Source organism: Acipenser ruthenus, chromosome 16 (genome assembly GCF_902713425.1).
Source record: "Acipenser ruthenus chromosome 16, fAciRut3.2 maternal haplotype, whole genome shotgun sequence".
NCBI classification, from domain to species: domain Eukaryota; kingdom Metazoa; phylum Chordata; class Actinopteri; order Acipenseriformes; family Acipenseridae; genus Acipenser; species Acipenser ruthenus.
Window position 1 is genome coordinate 19,068,387 of NC_081204.1, and position 19,421 is coordinate 19,087,807.

The following is a 19,421-nucleotide window of genomic DNA, read 5'->3' on the forward strand; positions in this document are numbered from 1 at the left end:
CGTCCTCAGGAGATAAACATGAGTAAGGCTCAGCACCATTTTCTCTTCAGGCCTGCTGCGTAAGAGTTAACGCAGTGACTTTGAAGGGTAGTGGTAGTGGTTCTATTTCAAGGAACCAGAGTTATGATAATAGCCTAGCGTTCCCTTTGAAGTACTAAATGTAACCATTACTGAATGGGATACAATACCTAAGCTGTCACAAGTGAAGGACTTGCAGCACCGGCAGATGTGCTAAAAAGGAAGATAAACTGCCTTTAACATTCTGGCCGAGGACCGATAAGGGTCCATGGCATATAGTCCACAGTAAAGTGCGGAAGAACCCTCATGCTGTGTATATGCTGCAAGGTTACACTGAGTAACCTCAGCATTTAACACCAGAAGTCCAAAAAAGTGTGTATGGCTAACTACCCCAGGACTTAAAGTGGAACATAATAAAAATGTGGTAAAGAGCAGAATGAGTGGCTGCTCGTAACACTGGTCCCAAAACCAGGGTTCTGCTGATCTACGACATTCAGCCGGTAGAACCTGGTCAAAGTATGAGGAGTGGCCCATATTGCAGTGTTGAACATGTCTGTAATAGATGCGCCCTGGAATAACGCCCAAGAGGTTGTGGAGTGACCAGTGACCTCTTGTAGAGTGACCAGTGACCTTTTCTGGTGGGGGCAGGTTGGCTAGATCATATGCAATCCTGACTGTGTCTGCAATCCACCTCGACAGCCGCCAGGGCTGGATTAAAGGACGTGGGGCCCCTACACTAACCCATATTTTGGGGGCCTATCACAAAGACGGCCGGAGTGGGTGGCGTCAGACCAGATGCAGGAAATAAATAAACAGAGAGATGGGGTTTTGGTGAGGCTGAATGCGTGATCGCGCTCAGCATTTAATAAACAGAACAGAAAATAAAAGGTTGGAACAGACAAAAACACTGGACACGGCACTATATGCCAAAATAAAAGGACAAACAAAACGAACTAAACAGTGCACAGACAGACAAACACGGTGAGTGAAAACACTATTTACTTTATATTTCCGTTCTTACTATTTAGTTTCTCCTTCTCCACACTCGTTCTCCACTCACCGAACACCTAACCCTTGAGTGCAAGAAATGTGCGTCTATATATACTATTGTGCTGGGATTCAATTACTAATTAATTATTCACTTGAATCCCAGCACGTGAATTAATTCTGTGCAACCCCGTGCTCACATATTACATTTAACCAGCACGTGAAGTGATTTGTGCTCTCCTCGTGCCTAAATACAAATCTACACTTTAAATACACGTGAAACACAGACCCGTTTATATCCCGTGTACCAATGACTATACCAACATTAACATACGCACGCAACACACAAATGCACACAGGGATGGGGCACATTGCCACAGGGCCCTATGCATATTCTGGCGAATGGTGTTACTGGCATATTGGTTAATCCGGCCCTGCGTTGAGGACAGAGAGTGTAAGTGGAGCGGAGCGAGCCAATTGTGACGTATGGAGCGGGGGAGCTGCTGGAGCGGAACGCTGAGAGGACATTTCCAGCCCGCTCTTTCACAGCACTGAGAAGAACTGAGAACGGTTTTTCTTAAATACTTAAACACATGTTCGGCCATGGAGTTTGCAAAAAATGCGACAAATACAGATGCAGTCACTTTACAATATTTCCCATCATACCTATGCATGATAACCATTTATTTTCCAGTTTCAAACCAAAATTAGGCACTTTTAGGTTTTGTAGACTTCAGAATTGCATTTTTTTAAAAAGCTTTTATATTCAATGTGATTGGCTTTGCACTTTATAATTCATTATGGAGGGAAAAATATTTATTCTCCCGATTGTGAAGCTGCCATATAAAAAATGTGAGAAACGTCATCAGTGTGTCCATCTGTCAGTGGTTATTACATAGCCTATATTGTTCTTATACAGTTCTGCGGTTAAGCACCAATACAGTGCTGTGAACACGGTTTATATTTTCTGCACTCTTAAGGATAATTCATAACTAAGGGTAGTCTGTTAGCCCTGTTGAGGCTCACTCGTGTTTGTGGGTTGCTTTGAGCTCCCTCTGAGATATTCATATACAAACAAACCCAGTATAAAGCTAATTTGATACGAATCATATGCAAAGCTTGAAACATGTTAGTGCACCATACACAACATTGAAGGAACCTGTTATAAACCTGTTAATTGAAAGATGAGATTTCCTAACTTGTGCTTTATTTTCAATTTACGCATTTTTTCAGTACCAATCAATAATAATGAGGAAGCATCTTCGAATTGAATTAGATAACTTATCTGAGCACTTTATGTAGGCTTTTTTCTTTGCTGATCATAGCTGGGCATGAGGCTCGTTAAACTGTGTATGCCTATATTGCCTTGCACCATACGACAGAAATCACATGCGAGTGATAATAATTAAATCGCACTGTTGTTAATGATCATTTTAATTAACACTCAAACATCCGTGGGAACATAGAACACAAAATGATGCAATATGGATCACAGACATAAAAAAAGCTTCAGTCCCAGGCAGTAAAGTACAAAAGCACTGGCAAGTGCATAATATAACATCCACTTAATGGGTCAGTGGTTTTGTTAGTTTACCCGACAGTCTAGCAGCTACGTATATATATATATATATATTGTAACCCGGTTGGTATTAGTTACGTAATGTGTAGGATAGCCAGAAGGTGTAGAACAGGGTGAACAGATGGACGCCACACAGGAAATGCAAAACTACAGTAACTTTTATTGTGCTGCTGCTCTTTCTGCGTTATCCACAACACAACATAGAGTGTCCCTGTAGTCTTGAGGGAGTAAATCATACACGTAATAAAGTTCAGGATTGTCTCAGGTCCGTCGCTCACCATCCACTTAAACCTCCTGGCGTGGAACTGCAAGGTGAGTAGGTTCAGCTTTCTAGTGGGCACTCCCAACCCTTATAAACCACAGTTACTTTATTCCTGCGTTGCATACAGTTCCTCCAGTCCCCTCTAGAGGCAGTGCACAGACAGGCCACCCCTCCTCCAGCGAGTACGTTGGTTCAGCTCTGCTGCTCCTGGGTTACAGAGGTCCTGTACTGCAAGGTGGACACGACTGCCCCTCCTGGTACTTGGTGGAAGTCCTTTATATGCTGCAGGTCTTAAAGTTAAAAAGTATACCGTCCAGAGACCAATCCTAACAACTAATAAAACAGTACTTCAAATAAAGCACACGGTGTTTTTTTCTTCCACTGTACACCGTGTGCGCCAATCTCTGCTTCTCTCAGCCTTTGTTCCCCGTAGCTCAGAGATATAACAGTCACTGACTTGTATGCATTGTAAATCCACTCCGTTGAGTAAAATAATTAAACACGCTGTTACTTCACGTCTCACAAGAACAGACGCGCACTTTCTGTGTGCACAAGCAGTGTGGTACTTCCCAGCAGCGTCCTCGGTGTTGTTAGTGCACCGCAAGAATCTTAACAATCAGTCAGTCCCACAAAGAACGCCAGTTCCCTGTACACATTAACACAGGCCGTCTGTCTGGTAACAGCGAATGAATAACAATGCAAAACCTGGGTTTACATACCCTTTCTTTAAGCCTCTGTACTTCGTCCAACTTTAAAAGACGTTTCAATTGCTGGTTGTTTTTATAAATCCGAAGTGCCTCTTCAGGTTAATAAAAGAAAGCTTACAGCTTTCCTTCTTCATAAACTGAACTGTGCTTCGTTGTTCAATTTAAATCTTCCACCGTACGCCGTCTCCAACTACTTCAACAAATTTAATATTGTAGATTTTCGCCGTCTCTACAATCAACACGGAACTCTCCAGCGTTCCTACGACCCCCCTCTCATTAGCTTCACCAGTCAATTTAAACCTGCGCTAATTACCCAGTATGCATTGACTGGTCACGCTAATGATTATGGGTTCTGTAGTTCACTCTATCCCTTACTTCTCACAACGGGATTTAAAAACAACCAGCAACACATTCTTCTTAATACATCCCATTTATACAGCGTTTTCGTTTTGGTACAACCGTTCTTTTTACTTCATTTACTTTATTGTACCCTCTGTATACCTCATTCCTTCTACATATCCTCCCACTCAGCTCTAACCTACCGGTTCGAGCGACCTTACTACCCCAACAATGTATTCTAGAGAGGCCATCAGCATTGGCATTCTGCTTACCACTACGATGTTCAATTGTGAACTTGTAAGGCTGTAAAGCTAGAAACCATCTAGTCACTCTCGCGTTCCGTTCTTTATTTTCCTTCATCCATTTCAGCGGCGAGTGATCAGTGACTAAGATGAATTCTCGTCCTAACAAATAGTACTTTAAGGACTCAATTGCCCACTTCACAGCCAAGCACTCCTTTTCCACTACTGCATAACGAGTCTCTCTAGGCATGAGCTTCCTGCTTAAATACATGACTGGGTGCTCTACACCATTCTTTATCTGCGACAGTACTGCTCCTAGTCCTATTTCAGACGCATCTGTCTGCAAGATAAATTTATTTGCAAAATCAGGTACCGTTAATACTGGTTCACTACACAATGTTCTACTGATCTCACGGAACGCTGCCTCCGTCTCCGTGGTCCAGTTAACCTTATTCAAAGCTGACTTTTTAGTTAAATCAGTTAGTGGTGCTGCAACAGTTGAGAATTCTGGTACAAACCTCCTGTAATACCCTGCCAAACCTAAAAATGCCCTCACTTGTTTTTTTCGTTTGCGGGGTTGGCCAGCTCTTTATGGCTTCTACCTTATTGACCTGAGGTTTGATAATACCACCACCTACCACATACCCTAAATACTTTGCTTCTTTCAAGCCTACATAACACTTCTCAGGGTTCGCTGTTAAACCTGCGTCCCTTAAGCTACCCAAAACGGCTTCCACCTTTTTTAAATGATCTTCCCACGACTCTGTAAACACGACAATGTCATCAATATACGCAGAGGCATACTCTAAATGAGGTCTTAGAACTTTATCCATTAGGCGTTGGAACGATGCCGGTGCGCCATGCAACCCAAAAGGCATTACCTTATACTGGTACAATCCCCACGGTGTGGAAAAAGCTGTTTTCTCCCGTGCACCCGGTGTTAATGGGATTTGCCAATATCCTTTGGTAAGGTCCAACGTTGTTAAATACCTCGCCTTACCTAGCCTCTCAATAAGCTCATCTACCCTAGGCATGGGGTAGGCATCAAACTTTGATACAGCGTTTAACTGTCGGAAGTCATTACAAAAGCGCCAAGTGCCATTGGGCTTAGCCACCATGACAATTGGGCTACTCCATGGGCTATGTGATTCTTCGACTACGTCTAGGGTTTTCATTAACTCTAGTTCTTTCAGAACATCTGCTTTCTTTGCTTCCGGTATGCGGTATGGTCTGACTCTAACTTTAACACCCGGGGCTGTCACAATGTCATGCTCTATAACACTTGTTCGGCCCGGAGTTAAGGAAAACACTTCACTGTGCCGTTGTACCATTCTACGTACTTCTTGTACCTGTTTTTCTGCAAGGTCCGGTCCTACGTTTATTTGACCCTTTTTACCACCTTTCTCCATATTATTTTCTACGGGTGTCTCTGGACTGCGAATTGCCTGTCCAGTTTCAACTGTTAAAGCTTCTCTATCTACCCATGGCTTTAATAAATTAACATGATATAGCTGTTCCTTCTTACGCTTATCATGTTGGCGCACCTTATAATTTACTGGCCCCACTGCCTCGATAATTTCATAAGGTCCCTGCCAATGGGTAAAGAGCTTACTTTCTGGAGTAGGGACTAACACCATCACTCTATCTCCAGGGTTAAACTGACGAACTTTAGCCAGCTTGTTATACTGCACTGCCTGTTTCCTCTGTGCCTGTTTAAGGTGACTAGTGACAATGGGAGTGACCCTATCTATCCGGTCCTGCATTTGGATAATGTGGTCCACTATATTTTTACCTACTTTGTTTTGCTCCTCCCACGTTTCTCTGGCAACGTCTAATATTCCCCGTGGTTGACGCCCATACAACAATTCAAATGGCGAGAAGCCTGTGGAAGATTGGGGTACTTCTCTAACTGCAAACATTAAGTAGGGTAACAGTAAATCCCAGTCTTTCCCATCCTTGGATATCACCTTCCTTAACATTGATTTAAGGGTTTTATTAAAACGTTCTACTAATCCATCCGTTTGTGGATGGTAAACAGATGTTTTAATTGGCTTTATTTGCAGCAATTTACACAAATCTTTCATCAGTTTACTGACGAACGGGGTCCCTTGATCCGTCAGGATCTCTTTGGGGATTCCCACCCTAGAAAATACCTGGATTAACTCTTTGGCAATGGTTTTTGATGCCATGTTCCGTAAAGGAATCGCTTCAGGGTATCTAGTGGCGTAATCTAAAATTACCAGAACATATTCATGTCCCCTAGCTGATTTATTCAGCGGACCTACCAGATCCATAGCTATCCTTTCGAAGGGTACCTCTATAATAGGCATAGGCTGTAGAGGAGCTCTGAAACTAGGTCTGGGGCTAGCTCTTTGACATTCAGGACATGATTTACAAAACCGTTCTACTTCTTTGTTAATCCCTAGCCAATAGAACCTTTGCACTATACGTTGTAATGTTTTCTCACTTCCCAAATGGGCACCAAACAAATGATTGTGTGCTAATTTTAACACTAGTAAACGATATGCCTTGGGTACCAACAGCTGTTCTACTTGATTACCATTAATTACCGTAACCCTATACAACAAGTCATTTTTAATGAGATAATGCTCTTGTGGGTTAACAGTTACATTCTCCACGGGCACATCATTAATAGAAACCACTTTCTCTCTAATGTTTATTAGCGTGGGATCCTGCGCTTGATCCCGCCCAAAATTCCTGGTTGAAGGAGAAAATGTATCATACCAATTATCTACCCCACCGTCATTTATCTCCACAACCTCTTCACCAGTTTCCTCTAATATGTCATTGGGGGAGCACTGGGTGCTTACACCTTTCCCCGCCCTTTTTCCAACTTCTCCCACCAATACATTTCTACCTAGTGACACTTTCCATTTTTCTAGGCGTCTTTGTCGACGACTCTTATAAATTTTATGGGGCCGTGGCCCTTCAAACAAGGATGCATCGCTAAATGGAAACAATGTTGCTAGACTCTCATCAGTAGTATTCCCTACTGTATCTTTTAGCTTTGGGCATGCCAATTCCCTCTTTATGGTTACCAGGTCTTTGAATCCTGGATAATCTCTACCAAGGATTACACGATGGGGTAAACTGCGCACCACACCCACTCTCAGAGTGTACACTTGCCCTTGAAATAACACAGTAGCCAGAGTGGTGGGGTAACATTTCACATCCCCATGTATACATGTAATACCTATGGTGAAATTATTGTCCAATTGGTTTGTAGCTATTAAATCTGCTGCTACTAACGTTAATGAGCTACCAGTATCAATGAGAGCGTTAACTATGGTTCCATTTATACCTACTTCTGCTACATAGGGAGCTTTACCTTCCAGCTTCCCTGGTATTACAATGCTACCACAAAAGTGATGCCCCATATTGCACTGCATAGGCTCTTCCGTCTGCGGACAGTGCCTAGCAATGTGACCCATTGCATTACATTTATAACATTTGTAAAAAGAGTAATCAACTCCCTCTCGTTTACATGTTATACCACGCCCCGCCCCCTGCATTTGTCCCTTCACGACTGTATGCCGCTCTTCATTACCCCTTGTAGAGGGCTTACCCGTCTTGAAGTAGACGCGCTGCTTCCTTTCCACCGGGTCAGGTGTTGAAGTTTTAGGACTGGGGTTCGCAGTTGTGCGCACCAACTCTTCGGCCGCTAGTTGGCGTTCCACCAATGAGATAAACTCATTCAGTGTAGTTGGATCTCCTTGGCCCACCCACTTTCTCATAGGCGATGGAAGGGCTCTGAGATATCGATCCATCACCAGGAGATCAATAACCTGGTGACTGCTGTTCTCATCTGGTTTTAGCCACCGCTTGGCTAAGTGGATGAGATCAAACATTTGCGATCTTGGCGGTAGTGACATCTTGAAGCTCCATGCGTGATATTTTTGGGCTCTCAAAGCAGTAGTAATCCCAGCCCGGGCTAAGATCTCAGCTTTGAGTACGTCGTAACTGTCAGCTTCCTCTTGAGCCAGGTCAAAGTAAGCTTTTTGGGCCTCTCCAACCAGAAAAGGTGCGACAATTCCAGCCCACTTATCACGTGACCAGCCCTCTCGTATTGCAGTCCTCTCGAAGGCTAAGAGATAGGCCTCGATGTCGTCTCCGCTCGTCATCTTGTTCAGGACATGTGTTGACCTGATTGATGCATTGGTTGCAGATGGAGTAGAGGAAGTAGGGGCTGTAGCCACTTGTTCCAACCGTTGAAAAATAGCCACTCTTTCTACCCTTGCTTCATGTATCTGTTCATTCTGCAACCGGTTTGCTTCCTGTTGCGCACTGGCCATGTTTATCATGGTCTGTAGCAAGACGTCCATGTTTGCCATGTTCAATGGTGTTCTTCGGTCAGGTGGGTACTGTAGTTGAATCCTGCAGTTTTGGCAATCCCACCGCTGCCACCAAGTGTAACCCGGTTGGTATTAGTTACGTAATGTGTAGGATAGCCAGAAGGTGTAGAACAGGGTGAACAGATGGACGCCACACAGGAAATGCAAAACTACAGTAACTTTTATTGTGCTGCTGCTCTTTCTGCGTTATCCACAACACAACATAGAGTGTCCCTGTAGTCTTGAGGGAGTAAATCATACACGTAATAAAGTTCAGGATTGTCTCAGGTCCGTCGCTCACCATCCACTTAAACCTCCTGGCGTGGAACTGCAAGGTGAGTAGGTTCAGCTTTCTAGTGGGCACTCCCAACCCTTATAAACCACAGTTACTTTATTCCTGCGTTGCATACAGTTCCTCCAGTCCCCTCTAGAGGCAGTGCACAGACAGGCCACCCCTCCTCCAGCGAGTACGTTGGTTCAGCTCTGCTGCTCCTGGGTTACAGAGGTCCTGTACTGCAAGGTGGACACGACTGCCCCTCCTGGTACTTGGTGGAAGTCCTTTATATGCTGCAGGTCTTAAAGTTAAAAAGTATACCGTCCAGAGACCAATCCTAACAACTAATAAAACAGTACTTCAAATAAAGCACACGGTGTTTTTTTCTTCCACTGTACACCGTGTGCGCCAATCTCTGCTTCTCTCAGCCTTTGTTCCCCGTAGCTCAGAGATATAACAGTCACTGACTTGTATGCATTGTAAATCCACTCCGTTGAGTAAAATAATTAAACACGCTGTTACTTCACGTCTCACAAGAACAGACGCGCACTTTCTGTGTGCACAAGCAGTGTGGTACTTCCCAGCAGCGTCCTCGGTGTTGTTAGTGCACCACAAGAATCTTAACAATCAGTCAGTCCCACAAAGAACGCCAGTTCCCTGTACACATTAACACAGGCCGTCTGTCTGGTAACAGCGAATGAATAACAATGCAAAACCTGGGTTTACATACCCTTTCTTTAAGCCTCTGTACTTCGTCCAACTTTAAAAGACGTTTCAATTGCTGGTTGTTTTTATAAATCCGAAGTGCCTCTTCAGGTTAATAAAAGAAAGCTTACAGCTTTCCTTCTTCATAAACTGAACTGTGCTTCGTTGTTCAATTTAAATCTTCCACCGTACGCCGTCTCCAACTACTTCAACAAATTTAATATTGTAGATTTTCGCCGTCTCTACAATCAACACGGAACTCTCCAGCGTTCCTACGACCCCCCTCTCATTAGCTTCACCAGTCAATTTAAACCTGCGCTAATTACCCAGTATGCATTGACTGGTCACGCTAATGATTATGGGTTCTGTAGTTCACTCTATCCCTTACTTCTCACAACGGGATTTAAAAACAACCAGCAACACATTCTTCTTAATACATCCCATTTATACAGCGTTTTCGTTTTGGTACAACCGTTCTTTTTACTTCATTTACTTTATTGTACCCTCTGTATACCTCATTCCTTCTACAATATATATATATATATATATATATATACACTGTATATATATATATATATATATATATACACTGTATATATATATATATATATATATATATATATATATTGTAACAGAGCGACACTCACTCTGGTTCGTTGCCCCTTTAAAAGCAGGACCCAGGACACAAGAAATGGATTTTTAAGCGCTTACGCGCTAATTTTAATATACACAACAATAAATAAACAAAACGAAACAAAACACCTAGCTCCGTTTTGAGCACTAACTAAACATTTTATGCAGGTCCCTGACTAGCTCGCAGGACGGCTAAGCCGTTTACCTGTCATAAAAACACTGGAAACCACACAAGTTTAACTCAGCACTTTGACTGCTCGGAAGCAGAGCGCACCTTCTGCCGCCTCCTACTCAGCAGCCATGTGCAGACAAGCTGCACGTCTCAAATACCTTGCGCCTGGCATTAATTTACAATAAATATCAGGTGCGGGTGATAATTAAACAATAAACAAATTACCAAAATAATAAAACAATTAAACAAAATGTGCATACGCACATGTTTTCTTCAGGGAGGATACTAACCCCCTCCCTGATGTGTTACACATCCTCCCCCTCAAGTGTGCAACACTGATCGGGGCCATTCGAAGGCCACCCCCTCCCCTAAAACACAACCACCCACCCTCGAGTCCACAAATGTAATTTTTCGCCCTCTTACACGGGCGGGCTTGAGGGTGGGTCGGTTCCTCCGGCGCTTCCAGGAAGGGACCTTGAACCGGCGACACGGGACCCCACCGGGCTGACAGGGGCGACCGAAGCGACGGCCGGGGAACAGGCGGCTGCAGCAGCGGGCAGAGGTCTTCACCTGGGGACCGGCGCAGCGAACAGGGGGAGCACCAGCGACGTCTGGCAGCAGCCCAGCGACGTCTGGGTGCTTGGGGAGAGCGGAGTAGGGAACCAGGGGCAGAGCTGTGGCCGATGGTGCAGACTTCTGGGCTCCAGACCAAGCGCAGGGAGGTCTAGGAAGACCGGCAGGGTGTCCAGGAGCAAGGGGCAAGGGACTGCACTGACCAGCGCCGGATCCTCTTCCGGGGTTGTGGGCTGGAGCTGTGGTGGAGGTGCGGTGCTCACCTCCTCTGGCTCCGGGACGGACTCTTCCTCCTGTTCTCCCTGCAGCAGCTCCTCTGGTGCAGGCGATTCCGGGGCTTCTCTCGCCGGCACTGCCGACAACGCCTCTGCCTGCTCCCATTTTTGGAGTAGCAGCTCCAATTCTGTTGGCTCCCGCTCCTTGCTTTCCAGCAGAGTCAACCCGAACTCTCTCTCCCATCTCTCAGTCTGCTCAAACTGAGCAGCGGTGTTCCGGTTGATCCTTGCGATCAACTCCTCAATGCTTTCCATTTCTTTTTGGGTCGTAGGGGCGCCCACACACGCTGCCACCATATGTAACAGAGCGACACTCACTCTGGTTCGTTGCCCCTTTAAAAGCAGGACCCAGGACACAAGAAATGGATTTTTAAGCGCTTACGCGCTAATTTTAATATACACAACAATAAATAAACAAAACGAAACAAAACACCTAGCTCCGTTTTGAGCACTAACTAAACATTTTATGCAGGTCCCTGACTAGCTCGCAGGACGGCTAAGCCGTTTACCTGTCATAAAAACACTGGAAACCACACAAGTTTAACTCAGCACTTTGACTGCTCGGAAGCAGAGCGCACCTTCTGTCGCCTCCTACTCAGCAGCCATGTGCAGACAAGCTGCACGTCTCAAATACCTTGCGCCTGGCATTAATTTACAATAAATATCAGGTGCGGGTGATAATTAAACAATAAACAAATTACCAAAATAATAAAACAATTAAACAAAATGTGCATACGCACATGTTTTCTTCAGGGAGGATACTAACCCCCTCCCTGATGTGTTACAATATATATAGCAAAACAAAAACAATTTTTTTTTTGTTTTCACAAACCTGTTTGTAGATTCCTTCTACCAGTAGTAGTATTGCATTCGATAGAACAAAACAATGTAGTTTAACAAAAAAAAGGGAATAACTTTTCTTTCCTTCACCTCCTGCACACATCCACATTTGAATTTCCTTCAGAATCCCGCATTGTACACGTTTACCTTTACCTGCTTTTTTTTCTAAAATTCCAACCGCCAAATTAAAAGGAAAATGTTTACAATTTAAAGAGGCATTCTGTGCACATTTGAGGCAGGACAGGTTTTTAAATTGGCCCTAAAACTGAAATAAATGAATATGTAAATTAAGCCTGATTCATACATTTGATCCTGCAGACTGACGCTTCTGATGAAGGACTAGGGACGGATCTCTCCCAGGAGGTAGAGAGTGTGGGGCATTTGGTATTGTACATTAGCAGGAAGATGCTTGTGTGAGAGACTCACGAGACCAGGTATGCTGTAAGCGAGAAAGAAATGCCTAGTGAACAAAATTAACCAAAAGCAAGCTTCTGTGCGGCTCTCACATGCAAGCTGTCTTTAAGGACAGGACTTTCAGCTCTGGATGTAGGGGCTCAAACGGCAGTCTTGTAAGCGCATCCAGCACTACATTAAGTCGCCAGTGAGGGACCAGGTCCTTTCTAGGGGGTCTTAACCTCCGAGCACCCTTCAAAAACTGTACCGCCAGGATATGGCAAGCTGAGATAGCTGCCAGGTAGACCTTAAGCAGGAGGGAGATTTCTCTTCATCAAAAAAGTTCAGCAAAAATTGCAGTACATCTGCCATGGGGCAAGTCGTGGGCCATCTGTGGGCCAGTGTGTCTATGCTGAGTAAGTGACCGCTCTCCACTAGGGAATACCAGTGAGGACAATGGGTGGACTCCTGGGTCACAAATAGGTCTATCTCTGCGCACCCAAACCTCTCCCAGATGAGGTTCACAGCCTCTGGGTAAAGTCGCTATTCCGAACTGTGGGGTAACCCCCTGACAGGTGAATTGTGAATAGGATTGCTGGTGGTGTCATCAGGCCAGGAAGTAGACAGACAAAAGTGCTGGGGTATGGAAGCACTGATGTGCAATAATAAATAAACAAAACAAAAGGTTTGAACAAAACACAAACAGTTTCACAAAACACAAACAAAACGGCACGGTGGCCAAAACAAACAGAGACAAAACCAAACTTAAAGTCAGAGCTTGCGGGGCTCCCGAGTGGCGCATCCAGTGGAGAGCAGGATGCGCCCTATAGCCTGGAGATCGCAAGGTCAAATCCAGGCTATGTCACAGCCGACCGTGACCGGAGGTTCCTAGGGGGCGGCGCACAATTAGTCGAGTGCAGCCCAGGTAGGGAGGGCTTAGGTCGGCAGGGGAATCCACAGTTCACCACACACTAGCGACCCCTGTGGCCAATAGGGCGCCTGTGGCTCTGCAGTGGAGCCATCAGATCCGTGTTGTCCTCCGGCACTATAGGTCTGGTGGCCTCGCTGTAAATCCACAGTGTGAAAAATGACAGCTTGGCAGGAGCACGTTTCAGAGGATGCGTGTTCCAGCCGTCATTTCCCGAATCGGTGGCGGGGTTGAGAGCAGTGAACCGAGGATACAGATAATAATTGGGCATAGAAAATTGGGGAGAAAAACAAGGGTAAAAAATTAGCGACGACTAAATTTATATATATAAAAAAAGTCAGAGCTCACTCCTTCCTCAAGCAAGGCTGAAAGAAGAATGGCACTTATTTATGCGTCACTCATATTTATCTCCTGGGGGCGGAGTCTGACGCACACGGGGCTCTTAAAGAAGCAGCTTTGATATACGTGCTATAGATCCCATTCACTAATGGTTACATTCGTACTTGAAAGGAAACTGTGTTGAGCCAGGCTTTTCTTGGTTTTCCTAAAAGAAAGAGTACAGCTATGACCAAAAGTTTTGCATCACCCTATAGGATTGAACTAATATTGCTGAATAAAGTCGAACAAAACTTGCTGAATAATGTTACGTTACATACCGCTTCGTAGTTTTCCATATACTTAACAAAACACTGACAAATTAGAAAATGTGACATTTTGAAATCTATCATGAAATACTGTACTCCTATTATGGCTTATGGTAGACTTTTGCGATATAATTTTGTAGTTTCTTTGATTACAGATGTTAAAAAAAGATCTAAATTATGTTCATAATTTTTTTTTTTTTATAATGTCTCATTCTTAAAATTATTGGTGATGCAAAAGTTTTGGCTATAGCTGTGTTATTGATGATCCCTGTGTTGTATTCAGTAATAATCTTCTATTTATCTACATTTTATTTTTAATTTACTAGAGCAGTGTGCAAAGCTGACACTGTCCTTGATGATATAATGACTCTAATGAGTCTTTCCTCCTGCAGATCTTGTGAATGTTTTGTGAAAACAGCCATACACATAGAATAACTCCTAGAGTAACAGAGGGTACTGTAAGCAGGCTGTGGTGGTACAGTACACACCAGGGTTCAGTGTGAAGGAGGTGAGGGTGCAGTATGCACCGGGGTTCAGTGTGAAGGAGGTGAGGGTGCAGTACGCACCGGGGGTTCAGTGTGAAGGAGGTGAGGGTGCAGTACACACCGTGGTTCAGTGTGAAGGAGGTGAGGGTGCAGTACGCACTGGGGTTCAGTGTGAAGGAGGTGAGGGTACAGTACGCACTGGGGTTCAGTGTGAAGGAGGTGAGGGTGCAGTATACACCGGGGTTCAGTGTGAAGGAGGCGAGGGTGCAGTACGCACCGGGGTTCAGTGTGAAGGAGGCGAGGGTGCAGTACACACCGGGGTTCAGTGTGAAGGAGGTGAGGGTGCAGTACGCACTGGGGTTCAGTGTGAAGGAGGTGAGGGTGCAGTACGCACTGGGGTTCAGTGTGAAGGAGGTGAGGGTGCAGTATACACCGGGGTTCAGTGTGAAGGAGGCAAGGGTGCAGTACGCACCGGGTTTCTGTGTGAAGGAGGTGGGGGTGCAGTACGCACCGGGTTTCTGTGTGAAGGAGGTGGGGGTGCAGTACACACTGAGGTTCAGTGTGAAGGAGGCGAGGGTGCAGTACGCACCGGGATTCAGTGTGAAGGAGGCGAGGGTGCAGTACGCACCGGGGTTCAGTGTGAAGGAGGCGAGGGTGCAGTACACACCGGGGTTCAGTGTGAAGCAGGTGAGGGTGCAGTACACACCGGGGTTCAGTGTGAAGGAGGCGAGGGTGCAGTACACACCGGGGTTCAGTGTGAAGGAGGTGAGGGTGCAGTATACACCAGGGTTCAGTGTGAAGGAGGTGGGGGTGCAGTACGCACGGGGTTCAGTGTGAAGGAGGTGGGGGTGCAGTACGCACCAGGGTTCAGTGTGAAGGAGGTGGGGGTGCAGTACACACCGGGGTTCAGTGTGAAGGAGGTGGGGGTGCAGTACACACCAGGGTTCAGTGTGAAGGAGGTGGGGGTGCAGTACGCACTGGGGTTCAGTGTGAAGGAGGTGGGGGTGCAGTACGCACCAGGGTTCAGTGTGAAGGAGGTGGGGGTGCAGTACGCACCGGGGTTCAGTGTGAAGGAGTTTTCCAGGTTGTTGAGCTGCTGGAGCCTGGCCTGCATCAGTCCGGGTCTGCTGCGAATTGCTGGCATGGTCTGGGACTTGCGCTCTGTAGCAAAATGCTTGGCTACCCACTCATCCTGTGTCCTGCAAGCAATGGAAAGATCATTCAAATAGAGTACTGTTCTTAATTAGTACCTCACTCTCGAAAAACGCTCCGCATCTCTGATGTCAGACAACAGGTCAGTGAAACAGAGAGCACATCAGTTTCAAGGACACTGTATAACCTCAGGTCTGGGACAATATAAACTACCTGACCTATGCTTACACTGCTATATTTGATGCCTGTCAGTGAAGAGTAAAGCATGGAAACATAGAAAAAGCATTGAAACTTGTATAAAGCATCATGACTCAAGGTTAGAAACTCACAGTGGCCCTGTTTATGCATTACAATGACCACGAGACAGAATGTTGAGAAATCAGGTCCCTACTAACAGTGTTCTGAAATGAACACACTTTAATGAGTCTGTAGCTCTACTACAGTATGTGGATTGGTTCATGCAGCTCCAGGGGGAGGAATCGTTTATTTGACAGGGGTTAACTGGCTCAAACTCGTGGCTTCTGATCATTTCAAAAATATATTACTGAGAGCAGTTCTGAAACCCGCAGGGATAGTGCGAGTTTCTCTGCCTGCTTACACCCCTGTGTGTGACACGTAAAAACAGGTGTTCCTGAAAGCGATTTGTATAGAAAGAATCTAATCTCTGGCTCTTATTACATACAGTACCTGGTTATGTTCCTTCTTCCAATGTACCTGAACTGTAAGAGGCATATTCTGAAAGAAAACCGAACAGGGAACATTAATGAGCAGCACCGAATGCTTTAAACTCTCTTGAAACCCATCACACATATGTCAAACATTCACAGATCATTCCGACTTACAAAATGTTCAAACTCTTTTCATCGTTATCAGGTAAATCTTTCATATAACTAATAAGCTACTCCCCCATTGACTACAGGGTGTGCAATCACTCAACTAAACACCTGCCTGGATTTCTCATGTCACCTGACCCACAAACAACCCACACTGATGTAAAAAGCTTCCCCTTAGAGGACAACCCTGGTCTACTCTGCTGTACCATATAAACATTCAGCTCAAAAGACTACCAACACTTACTCCAGAACAGAGAGGAAGTTCATCCCTTCTTGAGGGGTTACCTTGTTCCAGTAAGTCAGAAGAGTATCTATGAACATGATGAGAATGGAAAGGTATAAAAAGCGTACAAGAGAGCTACTAAAATAATACAAAAGTGCAGCAAATCCATGCAGTGTTGGACACTAACCTTCAGATATTGTTTTAATAATATGGAGGAAGCACATAAGAAGGTTTTTGATCTCATGTTGGTGAAGCTTGTTGTACAGTGGAACATTACTCCCCGCTGAGCTTCTCCTGTGGATCTGCAGAGTCAGGAAAATGAACGGGGTTTATGAGAATCTGAACAAACACAATCCAAACACATACTTGTGCTTTCTGTGCATTAAAACATAAAAAAACTATTGCAAAAAATCCCTTGAAGGGTTAAAAGTTTTGACCCTTTACTTTAAATGCAATTTGAAGATCAATTAGCATAATTAATGTAAAAAATGTTCAAACACATCCATGCTTAAATTATATGAAGCAAGGATTAAATGAAGAGCTTTGGTCCTGCTGCCTGTGGTTCAGATGCATCCATGCTGTTTACCCCATTAGTAGTGTCAGGCGTACTCGGCTCCATGCACAAAGAGCTGCGGGAGTCCTCTCGCTTCACTACCAGTCGGTTCTGACTCTGGGCACCGTATCCTGGGAATGAGAAACCTGACATTAGTGTAGCACAGGCTTTTAAACATCCACTGCAATTGCAACTAAATATGAAAAATCTATTTCGAAAACAACTTGAATAGTTAACGCACCACTGTCTTTGTCTATCATGGCACTTGACCTGTTGTGAAGTGTCGATGGAAAAGCAAACATCAAGTCATCTCTGGAAGCCTGTGACAGTACAAAGAAATTAAATAGCTATTAATAGACCTCTTTAGGAACAAATTCTGTGCAGCTGTGCAGCATCGTCAGCATAATTACAAAATAAATCAAACAATACATAGGAGATTGTTTTTTATACTAATATCCATGCACATCACAGCAGTCCACATTGACTGTTTTTATTGAATTGAATTACCACTAAATGATCACAAAGGAATGGGTTTGTTTAAGATGCCCCCAGCTCCCAGTATATCACTTACACTTGCAGGCATGCCTCTGTGGAGTGAAAGGGGGTCCGTCGCAGCCAGCTGCTTCATATTTCCATAGAGCAGCTCGAACAAGGGCAGGTACAGGAGAGAGATCCTTGCCTGCTGGTTCTTGAATTGAAAACAAACAGTTTTAAGTTTTAAGTTTTAAGAGGCCTCACCTCCGTGAGAGTGTCTCTCTACGAGCCAGGGGGAGACCCTGTCCTCTCTCACCTCCATAAGGGCGTCTCTCTATGAGCCAGGGGGAGACCCTGTCCTCTCTCACCTCCATGAGGGCGTCTCTCTACAAGCCAGGGGGAGACCCTGTCCTCTCTCACCACGAGGGTGTCTCTCTACGAGCCAGGGGGAGACCCTGTCCTCTCTCTCCTCCATGAGAGCGTCTCTCTACAAGCCAGGGGGAGACCCTGTCCTCTCTCACCACGAGGGTGTCTCTCTACGAGCCAGGGGGAGACCCTGTCCTCTCTCTCCTCCATGAGAGCGTCTCTCTACAAGCCAGGGGGAAACCCTGTCCTCTCTCACCACGAGGGTGTCGCTCTATGAGCCAAGGGGAAACCCTGTCCTCTCTAACCTCCACGAGGGTGTCTCTCTACGAGCCAGGGGGAGACCCTGTCCTCTCTCACCTCCATGAGGGTGTCTCTCTACAAGCCAGGGGGAGACCCTGTCCTCTCTCACCACGAGGGTGTCTCTCTACGAGCCAGGGGGAGACCCTGTCCTCTCTCACCTCCATGAGGGCGTCTCTCTACAAGTCACAGGGAAACCCTGTCCTCTCTAACCTCCACGAGGGTGTCTCTCTACGAGCCAGGGGGAGACCCTGTCCTCTCTCACCACGAGGGTGTCTCTCTACGAGCCAGGGGGAGACCCTGTCCTCTCTCACCTCCACGAGGGCATCTCTCTACGAGCCAGGGGGAGGCCCTGTCCTCTCTCACCTCCATGAGGGCGTCTCTCTACAAGCCACGGGGAGACCCTGTCCTCTCTCACCTCCACGAGGGTGTCTATCTATGAGCCAGGGGGAGACCCTGTCCTCTTTTCAAGTCACAAGCACAGCATACAACACTGAATTCAATTACTGCATCATGTTGGATGCTAGTACTGTGACTCACCTTGTAAGCTGTAAATCTGTCATCAAAGGCATGCTTTATCATGAGGTTCTTCAGCACAGATATTGCCAAATGCCTGATTTCATAGCCGTCCTGGAGGGCGACGGCCAGCTCTCTCAGGAGAAGGCCAACGAGAAAATGATTCCTACAGTACTCTTCAGACAGACTGTACTCCAGATTCAGGTCTGAAACAAATATTACAGCAGCACGGAGGAAACAAACAGGCTTTTTACAGAACTTACAATTACTTCAGAAAAGTCTAATCTACCTTTAAACATGCAAGAGTTGCATTTGAACTGGATACCTGGAATTCTTAAAATTTGTAGAGCCCTAATCAAAGAAGATGACTTTTTTGTTTTTCATACAACAAATGTTAAAAATAAAAGTATAATTAGGGCTTCTGTTTTTCGGGTTTTATTAATTGTATTTTTCGGTGCTTATTTTTAGTTATTTTCGAGTTTTATGTAAATCGTTTTTTTTCGGGGCTTTTGCTTTTGATATACTGTATGAAATTAGTGTTTTCGGTTACTTTTCAATGCTTGAGGGGTTTTTTTTTTGTGTGTGTGTCAAAATATGTA

The 19,421-nt window shown here is 45.2% G+C and overlaps 1 protein-coding gene across 1 annotated transcript in view; it reads right to left on the minus strand.

Annotated features, from left to right (window-relative positions):
• Positions 1–19,421, minus strand: part of LOC117412018 (dedicator of cytokinesis protein 11) — a 116,810-nt gene that overhangs the window by 31,695 nt on the left and 65,694 nt on the right. The window contains exons 31-38 of the mRNA XM_058988990.1: positions 18,847–19,028; positions 17,741–17,857; positions 17,411–17,489; positions 17,203–17,300; positions 16,804–16,918; positions 16,638–16,704; positions 16,248–16,295; positions 15,465–15,607 (exon numbers count right to left, since the gene is read on the minus strand). Of these exons, the coding sequence (XP_058844973.1) occupies positions 15,465–15,607; positions 16,248–16,295; positions 16,638–16,704; positions 16,804–16,918; positions 17,203–17,300; positions 17,411–17,489; positions 17,741–17,857; positions 18,847–19,028 (849 nt within the window). The remainder of the gene's footprint in view (positions 1–15,464; positions 15,608–16,247; positions 16,296–16,637; positions 16,705–16,803; positions 16,919–17,202; positions 17,301–17,410; positions 17,490–17,740; positions 17,858–18,846; positions 19,029–19,421) is intronic.